This window comes from Aptenodytes forsteri, unplaced genomic scaffold (assembly GCF_000699145.1).
Source record: "Aptenodytes forsteri isolate BGI_AS27 unplaced genomic scaffold, ASM69914v1 Scaffold870, whole genome shotgun sequence".
NCBI classification, from domain to species: domain Eukaryota; kingdom Metazoa; phylum Chordata; class Aves; order Sphenisciformes; family Spheniscidae; genus Aptenodytes; species Aptenodytes forsteri.
The window spans coordinates 538,913-563,821 of NW_008795708.1; the positions used below are offsets into that span (position 1 = coordinate 538,913).

Sequence of the window (24,909 nt, forward strand, 5' to 3'; positions counted from 1 at the left end):
AGGGGGACAGGGAATGGGGGTTGAGGTCAGTTTGTCACACGTTGTCTCTGCCGCTCCTTCCTCCTCAGGGGGAGGACTCCTCACACTCTTCCCCTGCTCCAGCGTGGGGTCCCTCCCACGGGAGACAGTCCTCCACAGACTTCTCCAATGTGAGTCCTTCCCATGGGCTGTAGTTCTTCACGAACTGCTCCAGCGTGGGTCCCTTCCATGGGTTGCAGTCCTTCAGGAACAGACTGTGCCAGCATGGGTTCCTCCCCCACAGGTGGACCCCCACACCCCCACCTGCTCCAGCGTGGGCTCCTCTCCCTACGGGTCCACAGGTCCTGCCAGGAGCCTGCTCCAGCATGGGCTTCCCATGGGGTCACAGCCTTCTTCGGGCATCTGTCTGCTCTGACATGGGGTCCTCCACGGGCTGCAGGTGGATATCCGCTCCACCATTAACCTCCATGGGCTGCAGGGGGCCTGGAGCACCTCCTCCCACTCCTTCACTGCCCTTGGTGTCTGCAGAGTTGTTTCTCTCACATATTCTCACTCCTCTCTTCTCCAGCTGCAATTGCTGTTGTGCAGCAACTTTTTCCCCTTCTCAAATATGTTATCCCAGAGGCGCTACCACCATCGCTGATGGGCTTGGCCTCGGCCAGCGGCAGGGTCCGTCTTGGAGCCGGCAGGCATTGGCTCTGTTGGACATAGGAGAAGCTTCTAGCACCTTCTCACAGAAGCCACCCCTGTAGCCCCCCGCTACCAAAACCTTGCCACGCAAACCCAATACACTATTGTAAAAATTGTCATATGGGAATTAGAAATATAACAAGCAGTAAGATGAGTTTCCTGTTTAACGCAGGCAGGGCCTGAAATTTGTTCAGTACATCTCATCAAAGCTTTGATACTAAAAAGCAATGCGCTGCATATTTTTACGCTAAATAAATATTTATTATTTATCATAAAATTATAATAAAATTTGTATTTCTGCCTATGACTGTAATTATCCCATGTATGGAGTTGTTTAAAACTTCTATAAAATAACTTTCTCAAGTTTTTTTGTTTTATTGAAATACTTTCTTCTTTGGACACTCCCATGTAGAAAACCATGAATATTGCGATAAAGGGTAAGAAATAATATACTGCTTAAACTGTATTCACGCTACTGGAGTTAACACAGATCTCATTAGAACCATCATAACCGGAAGGTAAGAACAGCTAGGTGGTTGGCATTAGAATTCCTAGCTTTTCTTCACTGCTCTGTTGATGCCTGCTGTGCCAATTTCCCTGCCCTAGAATGGCTATCATTTACTTAAGCCTTTTCTGGCACTAGTGCTTATAAAGCTCCTCAGAACACTTAGATGAAAGATGCGAAGTGCCAGAATTTGTTCCTATTTTTCTTTAAAATACTGTTGGCAGCTCACAGTGTTTGTGTAAGTTTTTGAACTTTTCTACAGAGTACTTCAGGATTTCTCTATGAAAATTTTGTAGCTTCTAGAGAGCCAATAGATATTTCAGCGTGCTGCCATAGACCTTGCTTCACAGTCTCCTGCAGCTTGAATGAGTTCATCCCCCCTTTTCAGCTAGCAGTGCTGTGATCTGTTTTGTTTGGATTAATAGGTCAGTGGTTCATCATATAATATATGTTGTAACGTTGCAGATAATTAAAGCTTTTTGATGCCATCACGTGAGGCTGTGCATTACAATACTAAGTATGGATTGGCCAGGTTTGGTAAAGTAAAAACTTTCAGGTTTCTTTTTTTATCTTTGTAAAAAGTTAATAGGCCTTTACAGAAGCTTTTAACCAATTAGAAGTATGTAAGTCATAGGATCGCTGCAGCTTTTACTGCTCACGAAGTAGACTGGGTAGGAAGATATATAAATTTGCTTTTTTTTAGAAGATTTGAAAACATTAACATCCTTGGTGCGCGGGGGGTGGGGAGGAAGATGCTGGGACTGTTTGGCTGACATTTAAAAGACTTGGTGTTTGCTTGGTTTTTTGCACAGTAATTAAGCCTTAAGCAGTCAAGGATCGGTGAACTTCAGGCTTGATAATACAGTCTTTTGAGTCAATTGCAGAAGGGTGTAAGAAAAAAGGTGAATGGAAAAAGTGCTCGAGCAGCATGCAGAGGTGAATGAGAGCATTGGAAATTGTCCGTTGCTTCTAGTCACACGCCATATCAGTAGGAGGCTGAAAGTGAAAAATAAACAGCAGGAATACAGAAGAATGGAGACTGTTACTTGAAACGCATCTAAGTGATCTTGCTGCATGGACTTGAACAGAGATATATCTTTTTTTATATATTGGCTGGTTGTAAGATGACTTGCAGTTTCTTAGCAGTGAGTTCTAAAAGATAGCACTGTGCAGAACTCCAGGCAGCAGCTCTGTGCGTGATCTTTTGCTGTGCGTGATTGTTTCATTCCTCTACCGCATTCTATCTCCAAGATTGGTACAGAACTGAAGATTCTCAGTACCTTCTGCTGAGTCACTCTGATTCTACTGATAACTCAGTTCCCAAGTATCCCATGTATCTTGGTTTTGATTATGGCTCTTCAAGTCCGCAGATTGTGACATTTCATTAATAGCCTTATTTCCCCTCTGTGCAATGTCAGGTATTGAACCGTCATAGAATGTGACGGTGCATGAACCTGTAAACTCTTTTGAAAGGGAGCTGGGAAACTTCCAAAGCTTTATTCTTTAAAAAGTTCAGAAGGAGACTCTTAAGAGTGTATCAGTGGGATTGCAAACTGCATTTTGTGAGGTGAGTGAAGGGATAGAGGTTGTGTTCAGGCACTTGCCAGGATTTACAGGTGATGATTTCTTCAAGACGAAGAATACTTTTTCCTTTTATATGTGTGCTGTACAGACACATTAGTTTCAATTAACTTCTGAGCATTACGCTCATTGTTCTCAGCACGTGAAGTATGTCATAGCATCTTGTGTGTCCAGATGTGTTTTGGAAAGCGAGCCTTGTCCCAGATGTCAGTTTCCCTGGCGAAGGCTGCTATTTCGCATGCAGAACAGCGTAAAGGAGGATTGCCCAGCCTGGTTAGACACGGGCCAGGAAGGCGGGTCTGCAGGTCAGATGGACTTTCTGCGAATCAGTCCCGTCTTCACAGTTTCTCTCGCATGACATGGCAAAAATGCAACTGCTCAGCATCTCATATGAGCAAGGGTCTGCCTACGCATTCAGTCCCGTGTTGCAAACTGCTTGTGCTTCCTATCGTGTGACCAGATGTACACCTGCGATGCAATGGGATACATTTTTTTAGTCTACTCTCCAGTGTTCAAGCCAATGCAGCAGAATCATTTAGATGTCTTTTGATCATATGATCTTTCATGACACATTTATGATCATAAAATGAGGGAGTAGTACAAGTCTTGGCAGCGAGCTCCTGAGAGGATGTGTGCTCCACCCATGCGGAAGGACTGTGCGCAGAATTGAAAGAAGTGGCTTTGAAGTTACCTATTACAAGAAGTCAGGCTTTTTTCAAATGTCTGCATCTACCAGAGGAGATTTTAGGGATGTCTTTTACAAGAAGTTCATATTAATTTCATTGCCTCTTTGAAATCTTGCTTGCAAATTAAGATCCCAAACCTTAATTAACAAATAATCATGTCATTTCTTTCTGGTACATGAAGCTTGGCTGAAATGCAAAGAGTTTAGAACCTTAAAGAAGTGCATGAATTGTAGTAGAGTAAATACTTCTGCTTTGTTCACTAGGAGTGTTGAAGGAATGACATTTTAAAAAGCATGGAAAGTCACTATCCTCACAGTTGAAATTTCAACAGATGCTTTATAATTTTTCTGGCTTTCCTATTACAATAATAATTTCAGGAGCCAAAGTGCAGTTTTCTTATCAGAGGCCCTTTATTAGAATAGCCAGTTATGGGTGGAGTAGAAGTTCAGCACAACTGGTGGTCTAGTTCGCTTAATCACCATTATATGCAAAACATTAGTAGCACAAAAGTCCTTGGAGAATGGAGAACACGGGACAGTAGAGAAAAAACTGTAGGTAATTGAAAACCATTTTTCTAGGAGTTTTATCACTTGACCATAGAATTTGTTTCAAACTATAACTCAATTTGGAACCTTAGTGTTGATTAAAGAAGTATACTTTTTTAAAGATGTTTTGTGGTATCCACTATACTGGAACATAAAGTGTCACCTAAATGGAATGATTTCTGCCAAAGAAATTGCAACTAAGAGCTTCTGTACATTCTCCTATTTTTAAATGGCAGTAGTGATTTCACCCTGTCAATAGGGTGTCAGATTGTGTGTTACCATTCATCGCCTTCCTAAAGGAAGGATTGCAGGTGCATGCCCAGAGTGCAGAGGCTCCTAGGGAAGCTTGACGAGGCCAGCTGTGTTGAATTAGGCATTTTCTTCAGTGTAGTTTGAAAGGGTTGTAGTCTGGGAGAAATTACACTAGAAACCATTCCTCCCTTATAGGCAGAAGGAAAACACTACCCAGAAAGGTTTATTTTGCAGGCTCCAAACCCTGCCAATGCAAATCCAGCCTTTGAGTCTGGTTTGCTTATAAACAAGGCTTCAAGAGGGCTTTTGACTGCTGCTTTAAAAAAAAAAGGGGGGGGGGGGGGGAGTAAAAAGGGCTGTGATTTTATTCTCATGTTTGTTTTGACTGCAGGCTGGAAATACCAGGCTTACCAGTTATTGCAGCCCAATCTGGTAGGATTTTCAGGTTCCATTCTGCTACCAGTGCACTGATGGTTCTAACAGATTAAATAGGACCGAATGGTTTAACCTCAGTAGTCTGAGGAAACACGTCCTGCCCTTGGATCAACTTTGCAGTCAGTAGTAGCAGACTGTAATTCTGTGCAGAGCTGTGCGTGTGTGGAAAGAAATATATTGCCAGATTCCCTTCTCTTGTGCCACCATGATGGTGGCAGTAACTCTGGCTCCTTGCCAAGTATTTGTGGCTACCAGGTATGTTTGTTGATAACACTGCCCTCAGTTACTGTCTCCTCAAACTGCAGTGACACACCCGTCTGGGCCATGTGGAATAGAGTACGATGTAGTGATTATTCAGCATTCTCTTGGGCAGGGAGTATAAACGCTTTCTGTATTAAGTATTTTCAACAAAACTTGGACAACATTAGAGTGGTTTGAAAATTTGATTCGACTGCGCCTAGTATTATAAAATATGGGAGATAAAAGTTTGTGTTTCTCAGACTCATTTGTTAATCTAGCAGAGACTAGAGTCATATTTACTATCTCCTTTGGGATATCAGATATTGGAAGACACTGTTAAATGTCCTCTCATCTGGCAGTGTTCCTGTGGCATTGTGATTTCTTGCCACGGGAGCCAGTCTTGCTGGTGCTGGTGCCAATTTCTGACATTGCTGGTGTAGAAAGACTGTGAAGTACAGCTCATGGGACATTTGCGCCATGCTACTCTGCTTTTTATGCTGTGGCATAATTTTGTTGAGGGCTCTTTTTGTGTAGTGTTTTGTTGAAGGTTTTATGGCCTAATCTTGCATGTACATCTGAATGAACATAACACCACTTTACATTGTTAGAACAGAGGCTAGGCTATAAATATTTTTACAATACATTTTCCCAGATGTCTTTCTCCCCCCACCCCCCTTTTTTGTCCTTTCTTGCTTTCTGGAAAGGGCAGTGACAGATGGAAAACTGTTCCCCATGTGTCCTCGGTCCATTACAGGGTACTGTTTTGAAGAGTTTTCTGTGTCTTCCTTTATAACGGGCTATTATCAAGGTTCCCACTATTCCGAAGTTCTCTTAAAGGATTTATTGACAGAGCTAAAAAGGCGTGAGTATCTGTTTGCATTATGCAGTGATGTATCATCTTTTGACCTGTAAGCCCTGAAAGCCCTACTGGCTTCATTTATTGCATGATGAGGATTATTTTATTCAAAATTTAAAAATCGCTATTGATATGAATTGAATACTAATTCCAGGAGCAGACTTTTTTAAACATGTCTAGATACCTTGGAATGTTAATTTAAGTATTTCTTTATTTTACTGAGCTGCCATGAGAGGAATTTGCTGAGTGCTGGTGGGATTATACCAAATACAAAATTGCAAATTACAATTTCTAGAGAAATTCTTGTTGGAAATCTGAGGCGCACAATAATAATATTTGTGAGAAGACACATTCTTCATTTTCCATGAAAGCAGCTTTAACTGTTCAACAGAGGTATACGGTTTCCATCCTTTACACGTAGGTAGAGATTGAAGGTAATTTGGATTCCTAAGTACTGTTACAATCAAAAAGTACTGCAAACGTCTTCTCTATTTGAAATCCTTAAAAGTTGCCAGATGTTATTAATTTTTTTAAAAAAGAAGTTTCACAAAGAGCCATTAGTTTAAATATTGTAGTAAGTGTACTAATCTGATGTTCCTCCATTTACACCAATCACATGCCTAATGAATTTCACTTAAGATGCTGAACATACTTTCTGTATTGACCTTTTAGTCAGGTCTCATGGCATCCATTCAGCATTCTAATATCTGGTCTGAAAACAGGTACTTTTAGACTGTCCCCCTTAGAATTTTAAGTTGAAAGCTTATTGGAAACATTTCTAATGATTTTAGACTTTGTAAGTCCAGATTGAGTAGGAGGGAGAAGGTGTAAATCAAACTAAGTTGGTTCTCTTTACCTTTGAACTAGTTCTTTTATTTTGTCAGCTGATCTCTAGTATCTTTGCAAATCGTATATCTTCTGTGATTTTTTGGAATGATTGAATAGAAGGAGGAAAGGGGAGACAAGAGGCTTATTCAGGATTTCACAACAGAGCCATTTGCCATCCTCATGTATATGCTGAGAGGGACTTTACTGTTGTTACAGCATCTGGACTGCAGATTATTCAGCCACAGACAGTTCCAACAAAAATTAAAATCAAAGCACTCCATGTAGCTTGTCCTCTAACATGCCGAGGAGTTAGTAAGAAGACAAGAATGTTCTTAGTATGACTCTCATTATTTCTAAAAACGTTTAGCCCTAAGTGAGAACACCCAAATAAAAAAAAAACCCTATGTGTTTTGCTTTGTTCTGCACGTGTTTTATCTTTTCTACCTGAGGACCCATTTTTCCTCATTTTTTCCAAAATGGGTGTTTTGATTAGCATGCATTATGTCCTGCCCATAAGAAACAGCTGAAATGTATAACTGTGAGAATTCAACCAATAGTATATTTAAGCACCAGTTTCAAATATGGGCACAAGGATTCCCTTTGTTGCCATTAAAAGGGAGTATAAACTTTACCAAATGTTGAAAGCAAATCTAGCTTTTGAAAGGCTGCACTATGACCAGCAGTAACTGTGTGTGTCGTCCCTGGAACCGTGAAAGAGCCATTACCTCATCCTCTGCTGCCAGCTCTGCCTGCCCTTAAACATTCTGGGCACACGTCTCCCTCCCGCTGCTACGTGCCAGGAATCGGTAACTGGTTTGCTCTAACAATGCCTGGGTCCGTGCTCAGGATACAGTTGGTTATTAGAAAATGACCCTATGAATGGAGGAATCTGACTGGGTGAGCAGCTCCCAGACCACCATCTGATATGACTCTGGATGCCAGAATTTTAATTCCTTCCTCCCCCCGCCCCCAAATCTCAAGTGACCAAATTTTGAGGGTGAAAAATGTGACCAGCTGCCTTTGCAGGCATACAGAGGACAGTTTGAATAGGGGGTTGGGAAGGCTGCATAGGAACCCTTGGAAGAAGAGTTAAGGAAAAGAGAAGGGGGCACCGACTCTTTCCTCCTGTTTAACAGTTCAGATCTATCTACTGAATTGGGGTTTGGCGGATCTGTAAATGAAGGATCTGGAGATTCTTTTAAGCAGTATTTTTGCATTGCCAATTTAAAAGGGATCCCTTTTAAAGTAAACGTGATTGTCAGTGTTTCCCATTTGCAGTCAGCAGAGTTGCAGAAATTGAAGCTGAAGTGCTTCTGTTACGTGTAACTGGGGTGAGGGTGTGGAAAGAGAATTTAGGGCAGGGACGGTAGGAAACGTTGACAGGGACTGTTCCTCAATTTCAAGGACGTAGTCATCTTAATGTCTCATTCCTGACTGCAGTTGCATAAACATGAAAGCAATACTAAGCCCTGGAAAATAGTTCTGAGAGAGCTGACGGGTTTTTCATGTAACTTGTCTCAAAGTGGAGTATATTTTGGTCTGCTGGCAGCTACAAACTCTTTTCCGTACTGTTTGAGCAATGCAGGGATGCAGTGGGGTCAGGGGAAGTGAGAAAATCCTCATAGAGTGTTTTGGTCCATTTATTTAACTAAAATATTTCCTTCTTTCTTGCGAGGAAGGAAGGAGCAGGGGAAAAAAAAAAAGCAGGCTGTCCACTGCCAAGAGATGGAATAATGAGGAGCTACAAAATTTGCTATAGCATGATGACTCAGGATTGTTTTTACTAGCTAGGACATGTCCAGCTACTGCATTGCAACTGCTTGGGGTGTGCCTTATGGTTCTCTTCGCTGTGCTAACTGCTTTGTTCCTCAAGGCTGATGCTTCTCATATGGAAAAATCCTATTTCCGAAATAGCTTTAAACTCTATTTTTCCTCCTTTATTAGAATAACCCAGATTTTCTGCTTGGACCCTTTAGCTGCCTTTTATACACTTTTTACGGTTTTGTAGTCAGCTCTGATTCAGGTGATAATTTTCAGACAAGCCTAAACATTCAGTAGCAGTAATAATGTTTAATGTATAATTTCCTAGCACTTTACTAGGAAACGGTCACATAAAGAAACCAATCGATCAGATAGAAAGTAATGGTAGAACTGTTCAGGTCAGTTACCCAGTTTTGTGAAAACAGAACAGAGTTTCCTCTCTTTATTTTGCTCCCCCACCAAGTAGAACTGGGCACTGAGATCACTTCCTAGTAAATTCTTTTGTTAGTGACAGGAGTATAAATTAACTTTCATTGAATGGAGATTACTCCAAGTAATTTGGTGTAATTGCAAGTAAGCTGTAACCTTCACATCTGTGGTGGCAGTTTTTTTGGTTTGGTCTTGAATGAACCTGAGAAGATTAACATATCATAATTTAGTGGAGAGAAGTCTTCCCCACTGTGGGGGAAACTGTAGGGCTCCTGCCCAAATAATGTAAATAACTATCTCCCTGTTTCCACGAGATGCAGAGAAGCTGTGAGAAACGTGCTGTTTCTTGGCTTATTTTCCTGACCCAGAGACTCTTTCTTGTAATTACCAGAAGATGCAATTTACACCTAGTTTTTCTTTCTCTTCATTAAACAGCTGTGTAATATGAGGAAGACACAGATCAGGCTTCCCAGTCAGTTTCTCTTAATTTTTTTCCTTTAAGTGCCTTTCTTGCATTGCTACATAGTTGAGTGAACTCTGACAAGTTGGCACTAGTTTTGGTAGTATTTTAAGGATATTGGGTTTTTTCTTCTTTCCCAGAAGATTTAAAATAGGCATAGTGATTCTCTTAGCTTCATTGCGGCAGCAGTAGGATATTCAGCAAAAGTGAAGGAAGAAGTACAGCTGTAGAAACAAAATTTAGCTGTCTGCCAAACTAAGGAGAATGTTCAACTAGCTTGTTATTGCCAACTTGGCTATTTAAAAATATTTAACTTCTTAAATGATTCTAAGAAAAGTCTTAGATTCTTGCTATGAAAAAAGCCATCCCTGGATTTTAATGTTAAACTAATGCTTAGTTTTGCGACATCTGTAAATATTTTCAAAATGGGATCTCTAGTATCAAAGGCAAGGAAGATTATTTTCTTTTAACAGAGGGCTGGCATCATAGCTGCATTAAATTCTCCACCCCCAACATGAAAAGATTTCTTTGGCAGCAGCCTGTTTGTGAACTGTTTCTGTTTGCAAGGTTGACAGCCTCTAAGAAATGTTTGTAGTTCTGGTTTGCTTGTTTTCTAGATTCTCTCAGCTTAAGATCCTTTCAGTGCCTAAATGTAGACGAGAAACCGACAAGCATAGGTGTGCCTTCAGAAATACTGACGTTCTTTCTAGATGTTTCACCAAGCTTCTCATTTTCAGTCAGGCTAGCTTTATCCCCCTTGTCTCAGACGGCTGTAAGAACAGTATGTTTGTGGTTATTTACATTGTGTGAATAAATCCCTAGTTTACCTCAAAAGATACTTTTGGCATTGCTGGGTATTGGAAATCCAGACTTGGGCAAGCTGCTTTCTGTGCTTAGTTGTTCGTAAATGCTTCCATTTTGCAGCTTTGTTATTGTCTGAGCATCTAAAAGGAAATACAGAGATTTAATGTGGTTTTGGATGCTTGTGAGCTTTACGTGTTTAGCAAGTCAGAAATAGGGAAGGCTTTATACACCTTTGTACTGTGGTTTTGTTGAATGTTTCTTTTTGAGGTAGTGCTTGCTATTCTCTTTTCCTGTTGGCCAGTGTGGACATAGGCACTTCATCCACACTGTGGCTTGGTTAGTACAATTGATTGTGCAGCTACGGGGGGAGCTTGACTGGATTTAAACAAACCAAACCAAAACCAAAACAACCACCACAAAAAAAAAACCCACCAAAAAAACCCACAAGCACAAAACAACAAAACCCCTTTTTCTCCTAGTTCCTTTGTCAGGAAGTCCTAAACCAGCAATAGGAATGAGAGAAGAGACTGATGCCAGTGCTGGCACTGCCACTGAAGTGCTCATCTGACTACAGCACTCAGGGTTAATGTGTTTGTTTTGCAGTAAGACTGGCTGTACCAGTAAGTCTGGTAGATAACAGTAAATGCTAAGTTTGTGCTGATCTCTTTCTTACCATCCAGAATCCGACTAAAAGTTTTTCTTCTACCAAATTCACTTTTCAAATTCACTGCAGTGTTTTTGCAAAAACAGTATTTCCTATAATTTTAAAGATAACATTTTGAACATCTAGGTGATACAAAGCCTTATTTCCCAAGTACCACTAACCTTTGGAATCCGGTGTTACTTTATGTCCAACACAGCATAAGGTGGTGTATTTCTAACCGTGTTTCCTTTTGTGACTTAAACAGCAATCTGTGTGTCTGTCCCTACACTACCTGTTGGGTTGTGTGAGCACAGCTGTTGACAGCTTTGCTGTAAACTGACTTGGGAAGTCAAGTCAGCAGATGCTGTTACCCTCCCCTCTTTGAAGGAGGATCTGTTTCTGACCATGGCTTTCCTGCTTTCTCAAACTCTGGCAGGTCTTGAGCACCTCTGAAAACAGAACTCAAGCAGAGGAAATGTCAAACCAGGGACTGGAATTGTGTGATTTTGACAGTCCTTATTTAGTAACTCACAGAGATTTAGGGCTGGTTTTTATCATTGGCAATCCAGATTTTCTGCAGCAGGTAGTTGGTGATTATCTTTGCGGGTTGATGGTATTCTCACCTGGTGTAAATGATTGTAATAACATGTATCCTAAAGTTGTCTGTCAGCGGTTCCTCCGACCAGGTCAAAGGTAATTGAGGCAAATAGTGACACATTCAGAATTATAGATGTCTGGATCACTGCTCTCCTTACTAATTTGCTCATGACAATAGAAATATTAGGAATGCAGTATTTAGAAAGATGCTGTGCTTCTTATATACATATGTAGGTTTTAGTTTAATTAAAAAAATACTCTTTTTTTTATTCTGTATATTCCTAACTTGGATAAGGGACACTTCTCTCAGGAATGTACCAACTTTGATATTATTACCCTATTTATTGTTCTTATTTTCTCTTCTACCCCATATTCCAAAGGCGAGCTCATTCTTAGGAGAGCCTTGTACATCACTTATATTAGCAAAACTCCTAAACATACAGACCTTTTTGTGACTTTTCCAGATTCAACCTGCATAGCTGTTAAAGGAAAAAAAACAACTCCTCCTCAGCTTTACAAGCTATTAACCTGCAACAAACCACCACTCTAGTGAGATCTACACAAACGTCAGCAAGTTATATGAACTTCAACTGAATTTACATTTTCAGTACTGCATGTAGAACTTGCTGAGTAAATAAGCCATCTCCTTCTAGTTAGTATTATGCCTAGGAAGGAAAGGCGTAATACTGACTAGAGGAAACAGCAGTGATGTGTGGGGATTTAGGATTGTATTGGCTTTTGAGGGAATGGGGTTTTAGGGGTGTTGGGGTTTGGGGGTTTTTTGCTCTTTGGTTTTTTAACTGTTATCTCTGTGTGATTTTGCGCTCTTCATTCCTGGAATTTGCTTCCTCTTAAAGATGTCAGTTTCCAAAAATTGCTGCAGGATCCAATCTGTCTTCAGAAACACACAAAGACAACATTTCGACTGGATATGACCAGTGCTTTCTAAGAAGCGTGCTTATTAAAATATACTGGTTTGATCTGTTATTTTGGAGTTTGCATTACTTTCTCCATTGATGTTTTTCCCCTAAAAGTTGCTTTAAACCATCCTAAAGGTCTTGTTATTAACCAGTTTCTGGCAAATTCCTTAGCCCTTTATGCAACATCTGAGAATCTTACGTGAACATGTTTTTGTACATCTCTCTGTGTTAGTTGGTGGGTTTTTGTCTTCCTTTCAGTAGATTCCTTTTGATTTGTTTTGGTTGGGATTTTTTTTGAGATAGAAGACCTTTTTAAGCTTTATTTTTGAACCAATCCTGTAAATATCAAAAGTTCTCTAAATGTGTATATCATCAGCTATGTAAGGTGCTAACTTTAGAGGGTATATTTTGGTATTAGTTAATGTATTCAAATCTGGAAAGAAATGCTCTGCTTATGCAGCTTCCACAATTGCTATTTATAGACTTCTCATCTTCCCTGTTATTGGTAGGCATAATTAACAAGCCATCACTGGGAATTTTCCTAATCACAAAAGGCTCTTAATTGTAAGCACAAAATGGTTTACACTCAATTCTGAGTCTGCAGAAATCAGGATAACTGATGTCAGGTGTCCTATCTCATGTTAAATCCATGACCCTTTCATGTCCCACACCCTTCTGCATCCAGTCATACACTTTAGGAAAATCAGGGTTTGGTGAAAAAGAAAGTTCGTCCTATTTAAAACAGCTGGTTTGGCCAGCAGTAGAATCCCTATTTGCTTGCATTGTCTTTTAAAACCTGCTCTCCCAGAAACCCTGTCAGCTACCTGGTATTTTTTGCCTTTCATTGGGAAGGAGCAAGTGAGTTTCCAGTAGTTTGCTGATAGTCAACACCACAACCTACATGTCCTCTTGGTGCATTTAAGAGGCAAATCCTTCATACTTAGTAATATTTGAAATTTGTGATGTTGGGGATGACTTAAATTTCCATGAACCTGTTTAGTTCTTCAATTTCTCTGAATTTAGAAAGAGGGAAAATATTGCTTGTGTTTAAAGACAGAGAGGGAAGGCGCCCTTGTGTCCAGTTTTTCTCTTAACCTATTATTAGCTTTACTTTTAAAGTAAAATTTCATTGGAAGTACAGCACTTCAGAATGCTCTTACAAAGTCACTGTTTTCTATTAAGTACTTTTCCTGTTGAATAAGATAATGTCACACCTGGTGTGGGGGTGGGAGGGAGCCTACAACAGCAATAAACCCCCCTGAATCTCCCTAGCTTGCAAGGTGATTAAAAAAAAAAAAAAAAAGCTGTTTCATAAAATTTAGTTCATCTTAAATTCCGTGTCTTGGTCAAGAGTATTGAATGAATTCAAGGTTTCAGATCATCAAAAATAGAAATATGAAGAAAATTTTGTTGGCAAGCTAGACTTCCAGTACAGAAACCAAAATCAGCATTTATGAGCTGAATGGTAAGCTAGGGAGATACCCGTTGGATAAGAAAATTTTTCTTCCTCTGATATTTAATACCCACATCTAGCCACAGAAACTTATGTTATTTAGAACTTTATTTGTGCACATTCCCATATAACCCGTAACCTTCAGGGTTCTCCTGTGAGCCAAATAGTATTCATTTTGGTAATAGGAAAACTGAAAACATTGTAGGCTGCCTTGCTCAATGAGTGATACCCTAACAACTACAGAGTGGTACTAGCTGCCTCTGGCTACTTGTCTTTTATGCCATCCTTTAGAATGCACTCTTACTGTGGACTGTCATTACTTGGGGTGAGGTACCAAAAGGCCACCTGAAGCTATAGGTTCTGTCATTAAGAACAATTATCCTGCTAATGCTTGCTCTAAGAAATCCTTCATCCCTGTGGTAGTGATGACTATCGGAACCTTCAAAGAAAGATCAAGGTAACATTACAAAAAGTTACAGTTCTCGTCTCAACAGGTAGTAGAAATTCTCTAGAGAAGCCCTTTAATTCCCGAGTTCTTTATTTTTAGCAGTAGCTCTGTACCGGCTTAGTCTGGGTGCTTGGCTGTTGGCTGGGGTCAAACCCACAAGTAGCTCTTCAGTTGAGGTCAGTCATATTCTCTAGGTTCACAGTTGTTTTTCTAGAACAGAGTAACAGAGTTAACCACTTTTAGAGGACAGATTTCAAAATGACATGACTCAAATTTATTGATCTCTACTTGGCAAATTCAGTGGGTAGGGCCATGAATTAGAAGAAATAAAGTTTCTTCACTGTGGAAATTACTCTTACAGGTTTGTTACTCTGAAGTTTATGTCACTGCTACTACAATTTGATTTATCAAATAGGGAAAGAGTAGTCTTCATTCTTACAGTTCAGAGTTTTCAGGTAGTATTGTCATGTTATTACAGTTCAGACTTTACATTGCTTCCACGTTACAGCTTTTGTAACAAATTGGACTACTTTCAAATAATCCTAGACTGCAAAACTTCCTGATGCTTCACTTCAGCATGAAGAAAGTATCCACGGGAAAAGAGCTTTTGGCTTCCAGTGTATTGCTAAATGGATTTTTAAGTCTGTTTTGGAGACTTACCTAGCCTGTTTTGAAGTGTATTTCAATAAAGTGATTCCGTATTGCTGAACCAGAAGCAGAGCTTCTTATGTGAAAAACCAGACCCTGGCTTATGTAAAATTATACAGCTACATAGGAACTGAGGCAAAATAAATCAGGTGTCGCCTTTTAAATGTTCAGGCTTATGGGGGTGGTAAGAATTCAAGTTGTGGTTTAGTACAATAGGTAACGATCCAGCATTTTCTATATCTCAAGTAAAGGTGATCTTTGGATCAAGTTGTGCTTTTTGATTGTGTTCTTTGTTTTGTGTTTTGACAATTGCTGGAGAGGAACTTTCCTGGGTTTGTATCACTCTGTGATTTTATGGACAAACATAGCTCACTAACAAGGGGGATGGAGAAAACTATTCCTATTTTTGCTGGATGCTGTGAATTTAAATTCAGAAAGATTAAGAATTCTGAAACACAACGCAGAAGCATATGAACGTAGCAGTTACATTGCTTACAAGAAAAAGAGTACTTTGAGTATGGAGGAGATTCATTTTACAAGATTGTATTTAGAAAATGACTGTATGTGTAATCTTATTTCAGATGAAAAGAGCCACAAAGCCTGATGCGAGAAATTGAGATTTGAGAACTCCCTTTTGATTAAATTATGTATAAATTCCTCTGATCTATCTAACTCTTAATAGGGTATGAAGTTTATAATAGTGTAATGTAAAAGGGTAGGAGACCTGAATGGTGATGTATTTTAGTAATGTTATTTGCCATTAAAAACCCTGAGGAAGGGTTATGGTTGTATGATCAACCTGCTATGAAAATAGTTCATCACCTTGTCCTTTGACGTGCTGCAAATCATTCACTTTTACAGGTAGACATTATATTATAATTCCTTACAAAAGAAAGATGATGATGGAATTACTGGTTCTGTAAAGATATCCCTTTATTATCTTTAAAAGAAATTATGGTTGTCTGTTGTATCACACTGCTGGAAGATGCAGTGCACATTACGTGCTGTAAGGGGAATTTTACATCACTTTAAAAAATAAGAAGCGTTTGCCTCTATAAACAGTAGATTTTATTGCCAGAAACCAATTCCATCCCCAACCCGCCTCCCCAGCACACACTTCTTAATATGTTAAAATGAGTAGCTTTGGCTTGCTTTGTGTTGAGATCTGAAAATGGCTACAGCTAAATCTGGAGGTGATGTATAAAGAGATGTAAAATATTGCAGAAACTATGAAGGTGCTTGTCTGAGGAAGGGAAATCTGGGGCAATGGGTGTGTTAAAGGACAAGGAAAAAAAATCTAAATTAGATGGGAGCTCCACTATTTTTAATTGCTTCTTTTTGCATGACTGACTATTTTTTTTCCCCTTGTTTTTTGTATTCTCAGCTTGCAAGTTATACCTCTTCAGATGGTTTTGTTCAATAAGTTTAACTTTTGACAGCAGCGGGGTGGGAGGTCAGGGGCGTTCTTTGCTACTTGTTTTTCATCGGCAGCTTTTTAGTTCAGTTTCTGGAAGGTACAGCTCTCCCAGCAACAGGAGTGTTTAGTAGCTGATGTTGGGCTTGTCTTTTGCATTGACAAGTGTTTTGACTTTCATGCCTGAAGCTGCTTGCATATAAAGCTTCTCTTTGGAAGGGTTACGGAGCATGTGTAATAACATGCAAAGAAGTGTTTCAAAGCTCGTAAGCTATTAACAGTGAACAGTATGTTCTGCGGGATGGTTACATTTATCCTGAAACTATACTAGCCCATACTAGTAGTATGTTAGTCAAAAGCGATTGGCAAAATTGTTGTAAAATTTTAACCAGATGCCTTCAGGTCCAATGGAAGAAAATCAATAGTTTTGCATTCTCATTTCTCCTCAGAAAACCTGAAAAAGGAGTCCAGTACCTAATTGAGCGAGGTTTTGTGCCAGACACTCCAGTTGGCGTTGCTCACTTTCTCCTGCAAAGGAAAGGTCTCAGCAGACAGATGATTGGAGAATTTCTGGGAAATCGACAAAAACAGTTCAACCGGGATGTATTAGAGTGAGTATTGTGTGTGGGGAGGAGGTAAGCATATTTTAATGTTCAAGTAAGACATTTCATCAAGCTAGAGGTAGTATTGGTCTCTGAATGTTCTGTGCTTATCTCTGGATCTTTTTCTGAAGGAGGGGGAAACCAGACTCTAAGGGTTAAGAAAGAAAACATGCACATGAGCACGTATTTATTTCTTTGCTTTCCAGCTAAGTTACTGTTTCTGTTATTGATCCAGCAAGATACTTACAAGGATCTGTATTCCCTGTAGTCATGTACATTTACTCTAAATTTATGTTTTAATTTCATTGGCATTAGAGTATGTTATTTCAAAGTCTTTTTCCTTCCTCAGGCTCTCCAATAATTTACTGAATGAAACAAAATAATATTATATGCAACATAAGGCTTCATCAGTAACAGAACATGAAAGTAATTATTACAGCCAAATGGCTCAGATGGTAGATAAACAGGGATTTCAGCGTGTACAGGCATATGCTGACAAGATCTATACAAACTGTTCTTTTCCAAAAGATTAGATAAACAAAAACTGTTTTAAAACCCAAAGAAGTTCAAAGCAGAAAATTAGACTTTTAGCAGCTTGGTCATAAATTTCTAAACCTTATATACAGAGTAGACTAAAAAAAGAAGTTGCTTTATTTTAAGAGGGTGTTGATTTAAAATAAGTATTCTTTGGGGGCTTTTTTTTTTTTTTTAATCTGATATACTGACCTGTAAACAGGAATACATCTTAGTCCAGTTTTGTTCAAGGAATTGTATAAAAAATTTAGTCAGATGTTTAACAAAACTGGTGAGAATGAAAGCGAAAACCCCCACATCTTGCCCATTAAGGAAGACTAGGAAAAATTCTGACCACAGGTTTTAACCAGAGTATAATGAAAGCTGTACTGAAATTTGCTTTGGTCTACAGATGCAGTCTTTCTTGAGGACTGAATGTTGATACATAATATTGATACATCGCAAAAATGTTAAGGTTATGGTGTCATGATACAAAGCGTCGGCCAACACCTTATATTTTCTTTGCCTGTTTCTTATAGACTGCTCTCACTGGCTTCATACTGCAAAGATGTCAGTCATGTTCTCTACAGTCATTCTGATCTTACTGTTATGCTGTCAGAACTTATGTATCTCAAATTGCAAGCTTGAACACTGTGTTAATACAGCTAACGGCATATGTACATACGCCATAGACCTTTTTTTAGAGGTCTTCGCTTTCTTTCCTGTGCCTTGTTAAAGGCTGCCTTCTTATAGTACAATACCCAGCAGAAAGCAACGGATGAGCCTCTGTACCAAAGCATGCAGCCAGCCTTACAATACAGAGTAATAGAGTATGGCTGGATTTTGATGCCGTCCCTATTCAGCATGAGTCATTATTAGCTACTTGTAATGATCATCTGGATTTTGCAATTATGAGTCAGATTAGGGTGAAGACTATCCAAAGAGTGTATTTTCTAATTTTTTAAAACAAAACAGTACAGGTCCAGGACGAGATGATTTATAATCTTAGATGATGCATTTTGTGATCTTGAACAAATAGTTTGCCCTCACTGTCTCAAACAGACTAGCAGAATATGGGTAAGTAGAAGTATGTCTCTGCTAAGCCAGATGCTGTATCTGTGATGAGGTGAATTGTTAAGAGTAAGGTCATAATCACCTACCTACAACCCCACAACAATCCTTTTATTGAAATTAATCTATTCTTAAATAAGCTGTTTTCAGCTATGCTTTGGGGTGAGGAACACCCTGTAAGTGGTGCAGTTTTCTTGATAGTGTTCTGAACCTTGCCTGCCAATAGGAACAAGGTATTTCTTCTTAAGAAGAGACAATAGAATAGCATTTAATCTTAAATATCACATTTACAGATTGGAGGGAGATTTTGTCGAACTGGTAATAACTCCAGGTTGTTTCATAGAAAAGATATTTTAAAGAGATGATCCTTTTTCTGTTACACAGTTTAATTTCAAGTGACTTGCTTTGATTTGTGTTCACGTTTCCCAGGTCCTGTAAATTAGGATGTTTTGACTGTTTGGAATCTTCTTTTCACTGAAGCTCCACTTCACTGGAGCTTAGAAAATATTCAAGAGAGTAGCCTAAATTTTTGACCAAGAGCTGCATTCTGGGCCTACTGTAGTTGCTACCTTGTGGTAGGTCAAGTGTAAAGGCCTTGTTTGGGTGGCATGGGGCTGCCATAGCTGGCATTGATGTTGTTGCCCTGGCCGACGTTTGGGGCACATCAGACACGCTTCCCGAAGCACTGCTGTTCTGTAGTGAGCCTCAGCTTTCTCTCTCTGCGTGACCAAGGAGTTCTTGATGTGATAGAGATGTAGCTGAGGATCTGACCTTCTACTGTGTCTTGACTTTGCATTGGAAAACAACAGTACAGTCACTCAAAGAAGAAAGAATAGAATAAAACCATCATAAAGAACACTGTTAAAAGTGAGAGGGAAAGCATGACATCCTGTTGCTCTGTACAGGACTCCATCATTTCAGTCCATTACACTACACAGTTATGTGCAAGAGTACAGGAAAGTGGTGCAGTAGAGAACCAAGGCAGTTGTAGCTGCGCTGACCCAGCAAATGGTATGTTCCACTCTTCTTGCCTAAATTTTGTGGAGAGGTGGTAAGCAGGGGATAGTTCCCAGGAAGAAGTTTCAATTATCTGCCGACCTAGAAGTGGTGAAGCCTAGCTGCTTCTTGCATTTACCTGCCTGGGACATGTAATTGTAATAGTGAAGATGTGGTCATTCAGCACAGGCTTATTCACCCAGAGTACGTACGTGCTCCAAGTTCTCCTGCAGTGACTAAAGTCCATTTAATCATGTTCTCTTTATCACTGTGATCATGATATTATTATCAAGGATTATAATTTTGTTAACTATTGTGAACTATTGTTAACAAAAACTAAACAAGCGTGTCTGATCTTACTTTCATGTTTTGATTTGCTGTAATGACCTAGCTAAAATAACTTGTTCCCTTTTTTGTCATTACATAGCCACTAGAAAAGTTTTGTTTACTATTTTCAAATATTTGTAGAAAAGTACTGATTCCAGTTAAGGACATTGACCATGGTGGTATATCTGCTGTCTCCGTAGTTCATATAAAAGATTGTTTAAGACCCCTCCCCATTATGTTTGTTGGCCAGCATGTTTCTGGAGGCCCTTAATTGCTCTAATTACTTCATTTTGACTCCAGCTTGTCTGCACATGTGCTTTACACCTTTGAAGGAGAAAAGAGCTTTTGGAAGGGTTACAGAACTTACAATAGGTGGGAAGACCGTGAACATTATTGCAGAACTGATAATAGGGTTTTAGGTGTGGATTGGAAAGGGCGTGAGAAATGCCAAGCCTGTTTGTTTCCTTGCGCTTCTGCATAAAGGGAAAAACATTCAAGGCAAAGTGAATAAATTGCTTTGGTATTAATCTATGTTAGCTACAATGTTACTAGAAGAAAAATGTGAGCTACTCTATCATTGTATAGCTATACATTTAAGAAAAGTCTTTTAAAACTGGATTGTGCTTTCTTTCTGTGGTTTCTGCATTACAGTGCTGTTACTTGCAGTGATTCTTGTCTGGTTATTTAAAAACTAAAAGCTAAGTTTAAAGAAAGGAAATTTATAAGCTCTGATTTTAGAGTAGTCTTTAAACAAAGTATTAGAATGACATAGTTCACACTGATTATATTAAACTGGTTCCTTTTTTATTTTTTGTCAGCACTGTATTTTCAGAGCAAGAAAGTAATTATTTCTCCATAAATGTTAACTGAAAGACATGGCAAATGATGGGGAGATGAGAATTACAGTAATAGTAAGAGAATATCCAAACAAGATTATTTTTTTTTCTCCGTATGTAAGAACATTCCTAGACACAGAGCCATTTGGTACAGATTATTGTGCTTGCTGCAGGCTGTTTGAGATATAATATTTTGAGCAGTATAAACTATTTATTATTATTATAGGCATTGTAATCATGGATTGGCCTGGAAGCACAAACCCAATAATTATTCTTAGCAATGGTATGTCACTTACATTGCTCAGACATTTGTCATTCCAGCAGCTCTTCTGTTAAAAAAAAATAAGGGCCTGCTTACATGTACACATTCTCATTGATCCATTATTTGCAATCCTTCCTTCACAGCTTACCTGCAATTATTGCAATTGCTGCTGAATGTTTCAAAAAGACTCCATGAATCTCTACAAGAGATGGAAAATTGAAAGGGTTTTTTGGTCTCGAAATCTTACCTTTGGTACTGTGTTGATAGAAATTAAAAGACACAATGGCAATATTTTTTTATCCTAGCTGTGTCGTGGATGAGATGGACTTCTCAACAATGGAACTGGATGAAGCACTCAGGAAATTTCAGGCTCATATCCGTGTTCAAGGAGAAGCCCAGAAAGTAGAACGGCTCATTGAAGCTTTTAGGTAAGATGCTGAAATAAATTACTGAGTCACCAGAAACCTGCTGTTGTCTAACGATCAAACTGGAGAACTGGGGAAGTTGAGTATACCTAAGTTACTTCCCTGCTTATTTGCAGTGTCCTTGTGAGCTACATACAGTTTCAAATACAGCATGTCGTTTGTGGTGGGTTTGCTAAGTATGAAATAGGAAGTTTTATTTGCTGGTGCTGTTGATGTATGTCATTTGTATTAATGTAGTGAGGTTTCTCAATTAAAAGTTCTTTCTGGCATCAGTTGAAAAGATATTCAAGGGTTTTTGAATGTCTCTAACAATGTCTTTGGATATAATAGTTTATATGAGTGTAATTATAAGACCATTTACATTTTAATGTATGTATGCTCTCAACCTTTCATTAAGTATTTCAACAATAGTGGAATAAAGAGCATTAACTTATTAATACTAACACAAGCGTACTTCGTCCAGGGCAGGATGAGAAGTAAATCATCATGTGACATGTCATGGTAAGCTAAAATCAATGCTGTATTCTTACCTGGTGTCAGTGGTATTACTCACTGAAAAAAAAAAGAAATACTGAAGTTAACGTAGCTCAGAGTCTGTACTAAGAAGTAAAGCTACAGTGGTAGTAAAAAGCAAAAGCCTTCCATATTCTAGGATTGGCTTATGAAAATATGTGGACGGAAAGCTAAATATATGTATGGAACGCAAATAATAGCTTGCTCAGCCTCTGGAATGTAGCAGTTGGTTTATTTGGTGGCATTAGAATAGTAATTCACAGCTCTGACAGCTTCCCCTCTTTGCTTTTTTACAGCCAACGGTACTGTATCTGCAATCCAGGTGTTGTGAGACAATTTAGAAATCCTGATACCATCTTCATTCTAGCTTTTGCCATCATACTGTTAAACACAGATATGTACAGCCCAAATGTGAAACCAGAACGCAAAATGAAGCTAGAAGATTTTGTCAAGAATCTAAGGGGTGAGCAAACTCTAACGATGAAGGTCATGAAAGCTTTTCCCTGTAACTGTCATTGGAGGGACACCGTGTATCTTCTGGGAAAAAGGCAAAATACAGGGCACTTGATTCTGATTTCACCTGACTTAAAACTACTGTCATTTTTACAGGCTTTAGTTATTTCTGGAATAGTGAAAACAGAATTAAGCATATAGTATTTTGTCATTTTTATCTTGTCTTTCTTGAGTGGATGTACTGTCAGGTCCTTTTATTCACATATATGTTATATATATTAAGGAACAGAAATCACTATGCCACGATGAGAACTTTTGGAAATAAACTAAAGATTTAAATTCTCTGTGGGGAAAAAAAGTCCCAGCTCCAGAACCTCCTGAAAGGTACATGGCAAATAGCACAGAAATTTCATTTTGATTTCTTCATTGATATATTTTCTGATCAAGAAACTATTTGCCAGGCTATGGCACACCTAAGCTTGCAATTAGATTGCCAAAAAAATACGGATATTGTTTCAAATTTGTTTCTCAGATCTTTCTATCCTGGTTCTTTCTGGTGAAAAAGAACAGGTTTTCATGAAGCATCAGCTCAGCCAGTGCTCAGCTCTGCCTGACAGGAAGTAGTCACGGTAGAGCTGAGGAGGAAGATCATGCATGAGGAGATGATACCTCCTGTTGTTCCTGGGCACTCAAGGAAGAATGGATCGGACAGCATTTACCTCCTATTGCAGAAGAGCACTCAGATATTAGAGAAACAAAATGAGGCTGAAGTCCCCATCCCTTTTTTTCCTTTACGATAGTTTGTGCCCATAGGGAAAAAGCAGCTTTTACTATAGTTCCATTCCTGTGTGTTTGTGCAAAGGCCAGGAAAATTGCCTGTTCAGTCATTGCAACCCTCTCCTCCTCCTCCCCCTGCTTTTAAGCACAAGAATAAGTGCAACTTAGTGCACAGTCTCTCTTGGCAACAGTGGATGTAGCAGCATGGTAGCAGAATAGGCCCACTACTGCAGGCACCAGCAAGTGCTGATGTATTGTTTACCGGCCATTTTCTCAGTGATATCTAAAAGTGGGCTGAATGGCAGAAGGACAGCATCAAGCTGCTTAATGTGTAGAAACACATTGGTGCATCTCAGACGCGTGGCGGTTTGTATTCATGTGTGCATGTGGTACTTTCATTTTAATACTAGTAAAAACAAAATACTTGTGGTGTTCTGGAATTTCAGATCTTGAAAATGAAAGTCCTGTTTGGTGATTTTATTCCCTTAGATTTATATAAGACAGCAATGAACGATCTATGCTTAGCAGATGTTTTAGCTTAGCAAAATTTAAGTTAGTATTGAGATTTTATCATAAAGTCCACAAAGATTAAAAAAGGCCTGATATTCATTTCTTAGCATAATACTACACTTATATTTGTTGGATTAAATACAGTACATTCTCTCTGAGCTCCAGCCCAAATGCCAGCAATTTCTTATTATTGTAGGCATTTTTGTAACAGGCCACCTTGCCTGTAACTGTAAATGACTGGATTGCAAAGGGTGGTCTGTGGAAGACTTGCTGGTGTGGAACAGAACAGAGGCGGGTTTGCTTGCTTCTAGTTGCAAAGAAACTGTATTTTATCACAGTATTTTTTATGTGAGCAGTTGTTCCACTGGGTGACAAAATACTCTATTTTGGCTTCTGAATGGGAGATGAGAGTTTATTGCTTTAAAACCTGTTTAAAAAATAGACATGCATCTCCCTGTCCCCAGAAAATCCAGCTTTAAGTCACTTATTGAAATTGGACTCCTTCCACTATTAAAAATTCAGGATTAAGCATTCAAGACACTGTGGTATTTGTTAGAATACTGGCATGCCAATGATAATCACACAGTACCAAACAACAATCCTGTAAGTAGGCTGTTTTGTTGATTTGTTTTTCCAGAGTAAATGAATTGTTTTTGAAATGATACAGGAAATATTGGTTAAATTAATTTTACTGGATCTTCATAAGGTTCTCTTGTAGGAAATTATTTTATGAACAGTGCTGAGTAATACTGGGACAGAGGCAAAATGGAATGGTTCTTCTGCTTCCTCCCAGTGGTATACTCCTAGGAGGAGGTCATATGGAGATTTTAGTGTCTAAAGGGTTATTTAACTCATTTGAGCTTTGATGCCAAACAGAGGAAACTTAAAAGAAAAAAAAAAGAATTTACCTAGGAAATTAGCCTTTTTATGGCTTAGTTTTAGATGAGAGTTTTAAAACAAAAAAACAAACCTGTGTAATTTCCATCAATGTCTTAGCGTATTGGGGGCAGCAAGCTCTTCGACAAAAATCAGTGCTTCAGTAATGAGTAACATAACTTCTGCTGCTTTGGTAAGGTAGGCACAAGAACAGCATAGGAGATGTTAGCTGACAGAGTACTGGCAGCTATAAAACAAAACAGCATAAACAAGTACACCAGCAGTCTTAGGCAACATTGGCGTTACCGTTAGCAGAGGAAACAAAGATTGCCTGTGTTTTTCTCCTCTCCTTGCTGAGAAGCCTACATTGCTGAGAAATGTTTGTTAGATCATTCAGAGCCAGACTGATAATAGAAACTGTTGGCTTCTGCAGGTGTGGATGATGGTGAGGATATCCCACGAGAAATGCTGATTGGGATTTATGAGCGAATCCGCAAACGGGAACTGAAGACAAATGAGGATCATGTATCCCAAGTCCAGAAGGTTGAAAAACTCATAGTAGGAAAGAAACCGG

At 39.1% G+C, this 24,909-nt stretch overlaps 1 protein-coding gene across 1 annotated transcript in view; it reads left to right on the forward strand.

The window, feature by feature from the left end:
• Positions 1–24,909, forward strand: part of IQSEC1 (IQ motif and Sec7 domain 1) — a 152,488-nt gene that overhangs the window by 107,602 nt on the left and 19,977 nt on the right. The window contains exons 4-7 of the mRNA XM_009283286.2: positions 16,624–16,785; positions 21,087–21,209; positions 22,016–22,182; positions 24,769–24,908. Of these exons, the coding sequence (XP_009281561.1) occupies positions 16,624–16,785; positions 21,087–21,209; positions 22,016–22,182; positions 24,769–24,908 (592 nt within the window). The remainder of the gene's footprint in view (positions 1–16,623; positions 16,786–21,086; positions 21,210–22,015; positions 22,183–24,768; position 24,909) is intronic.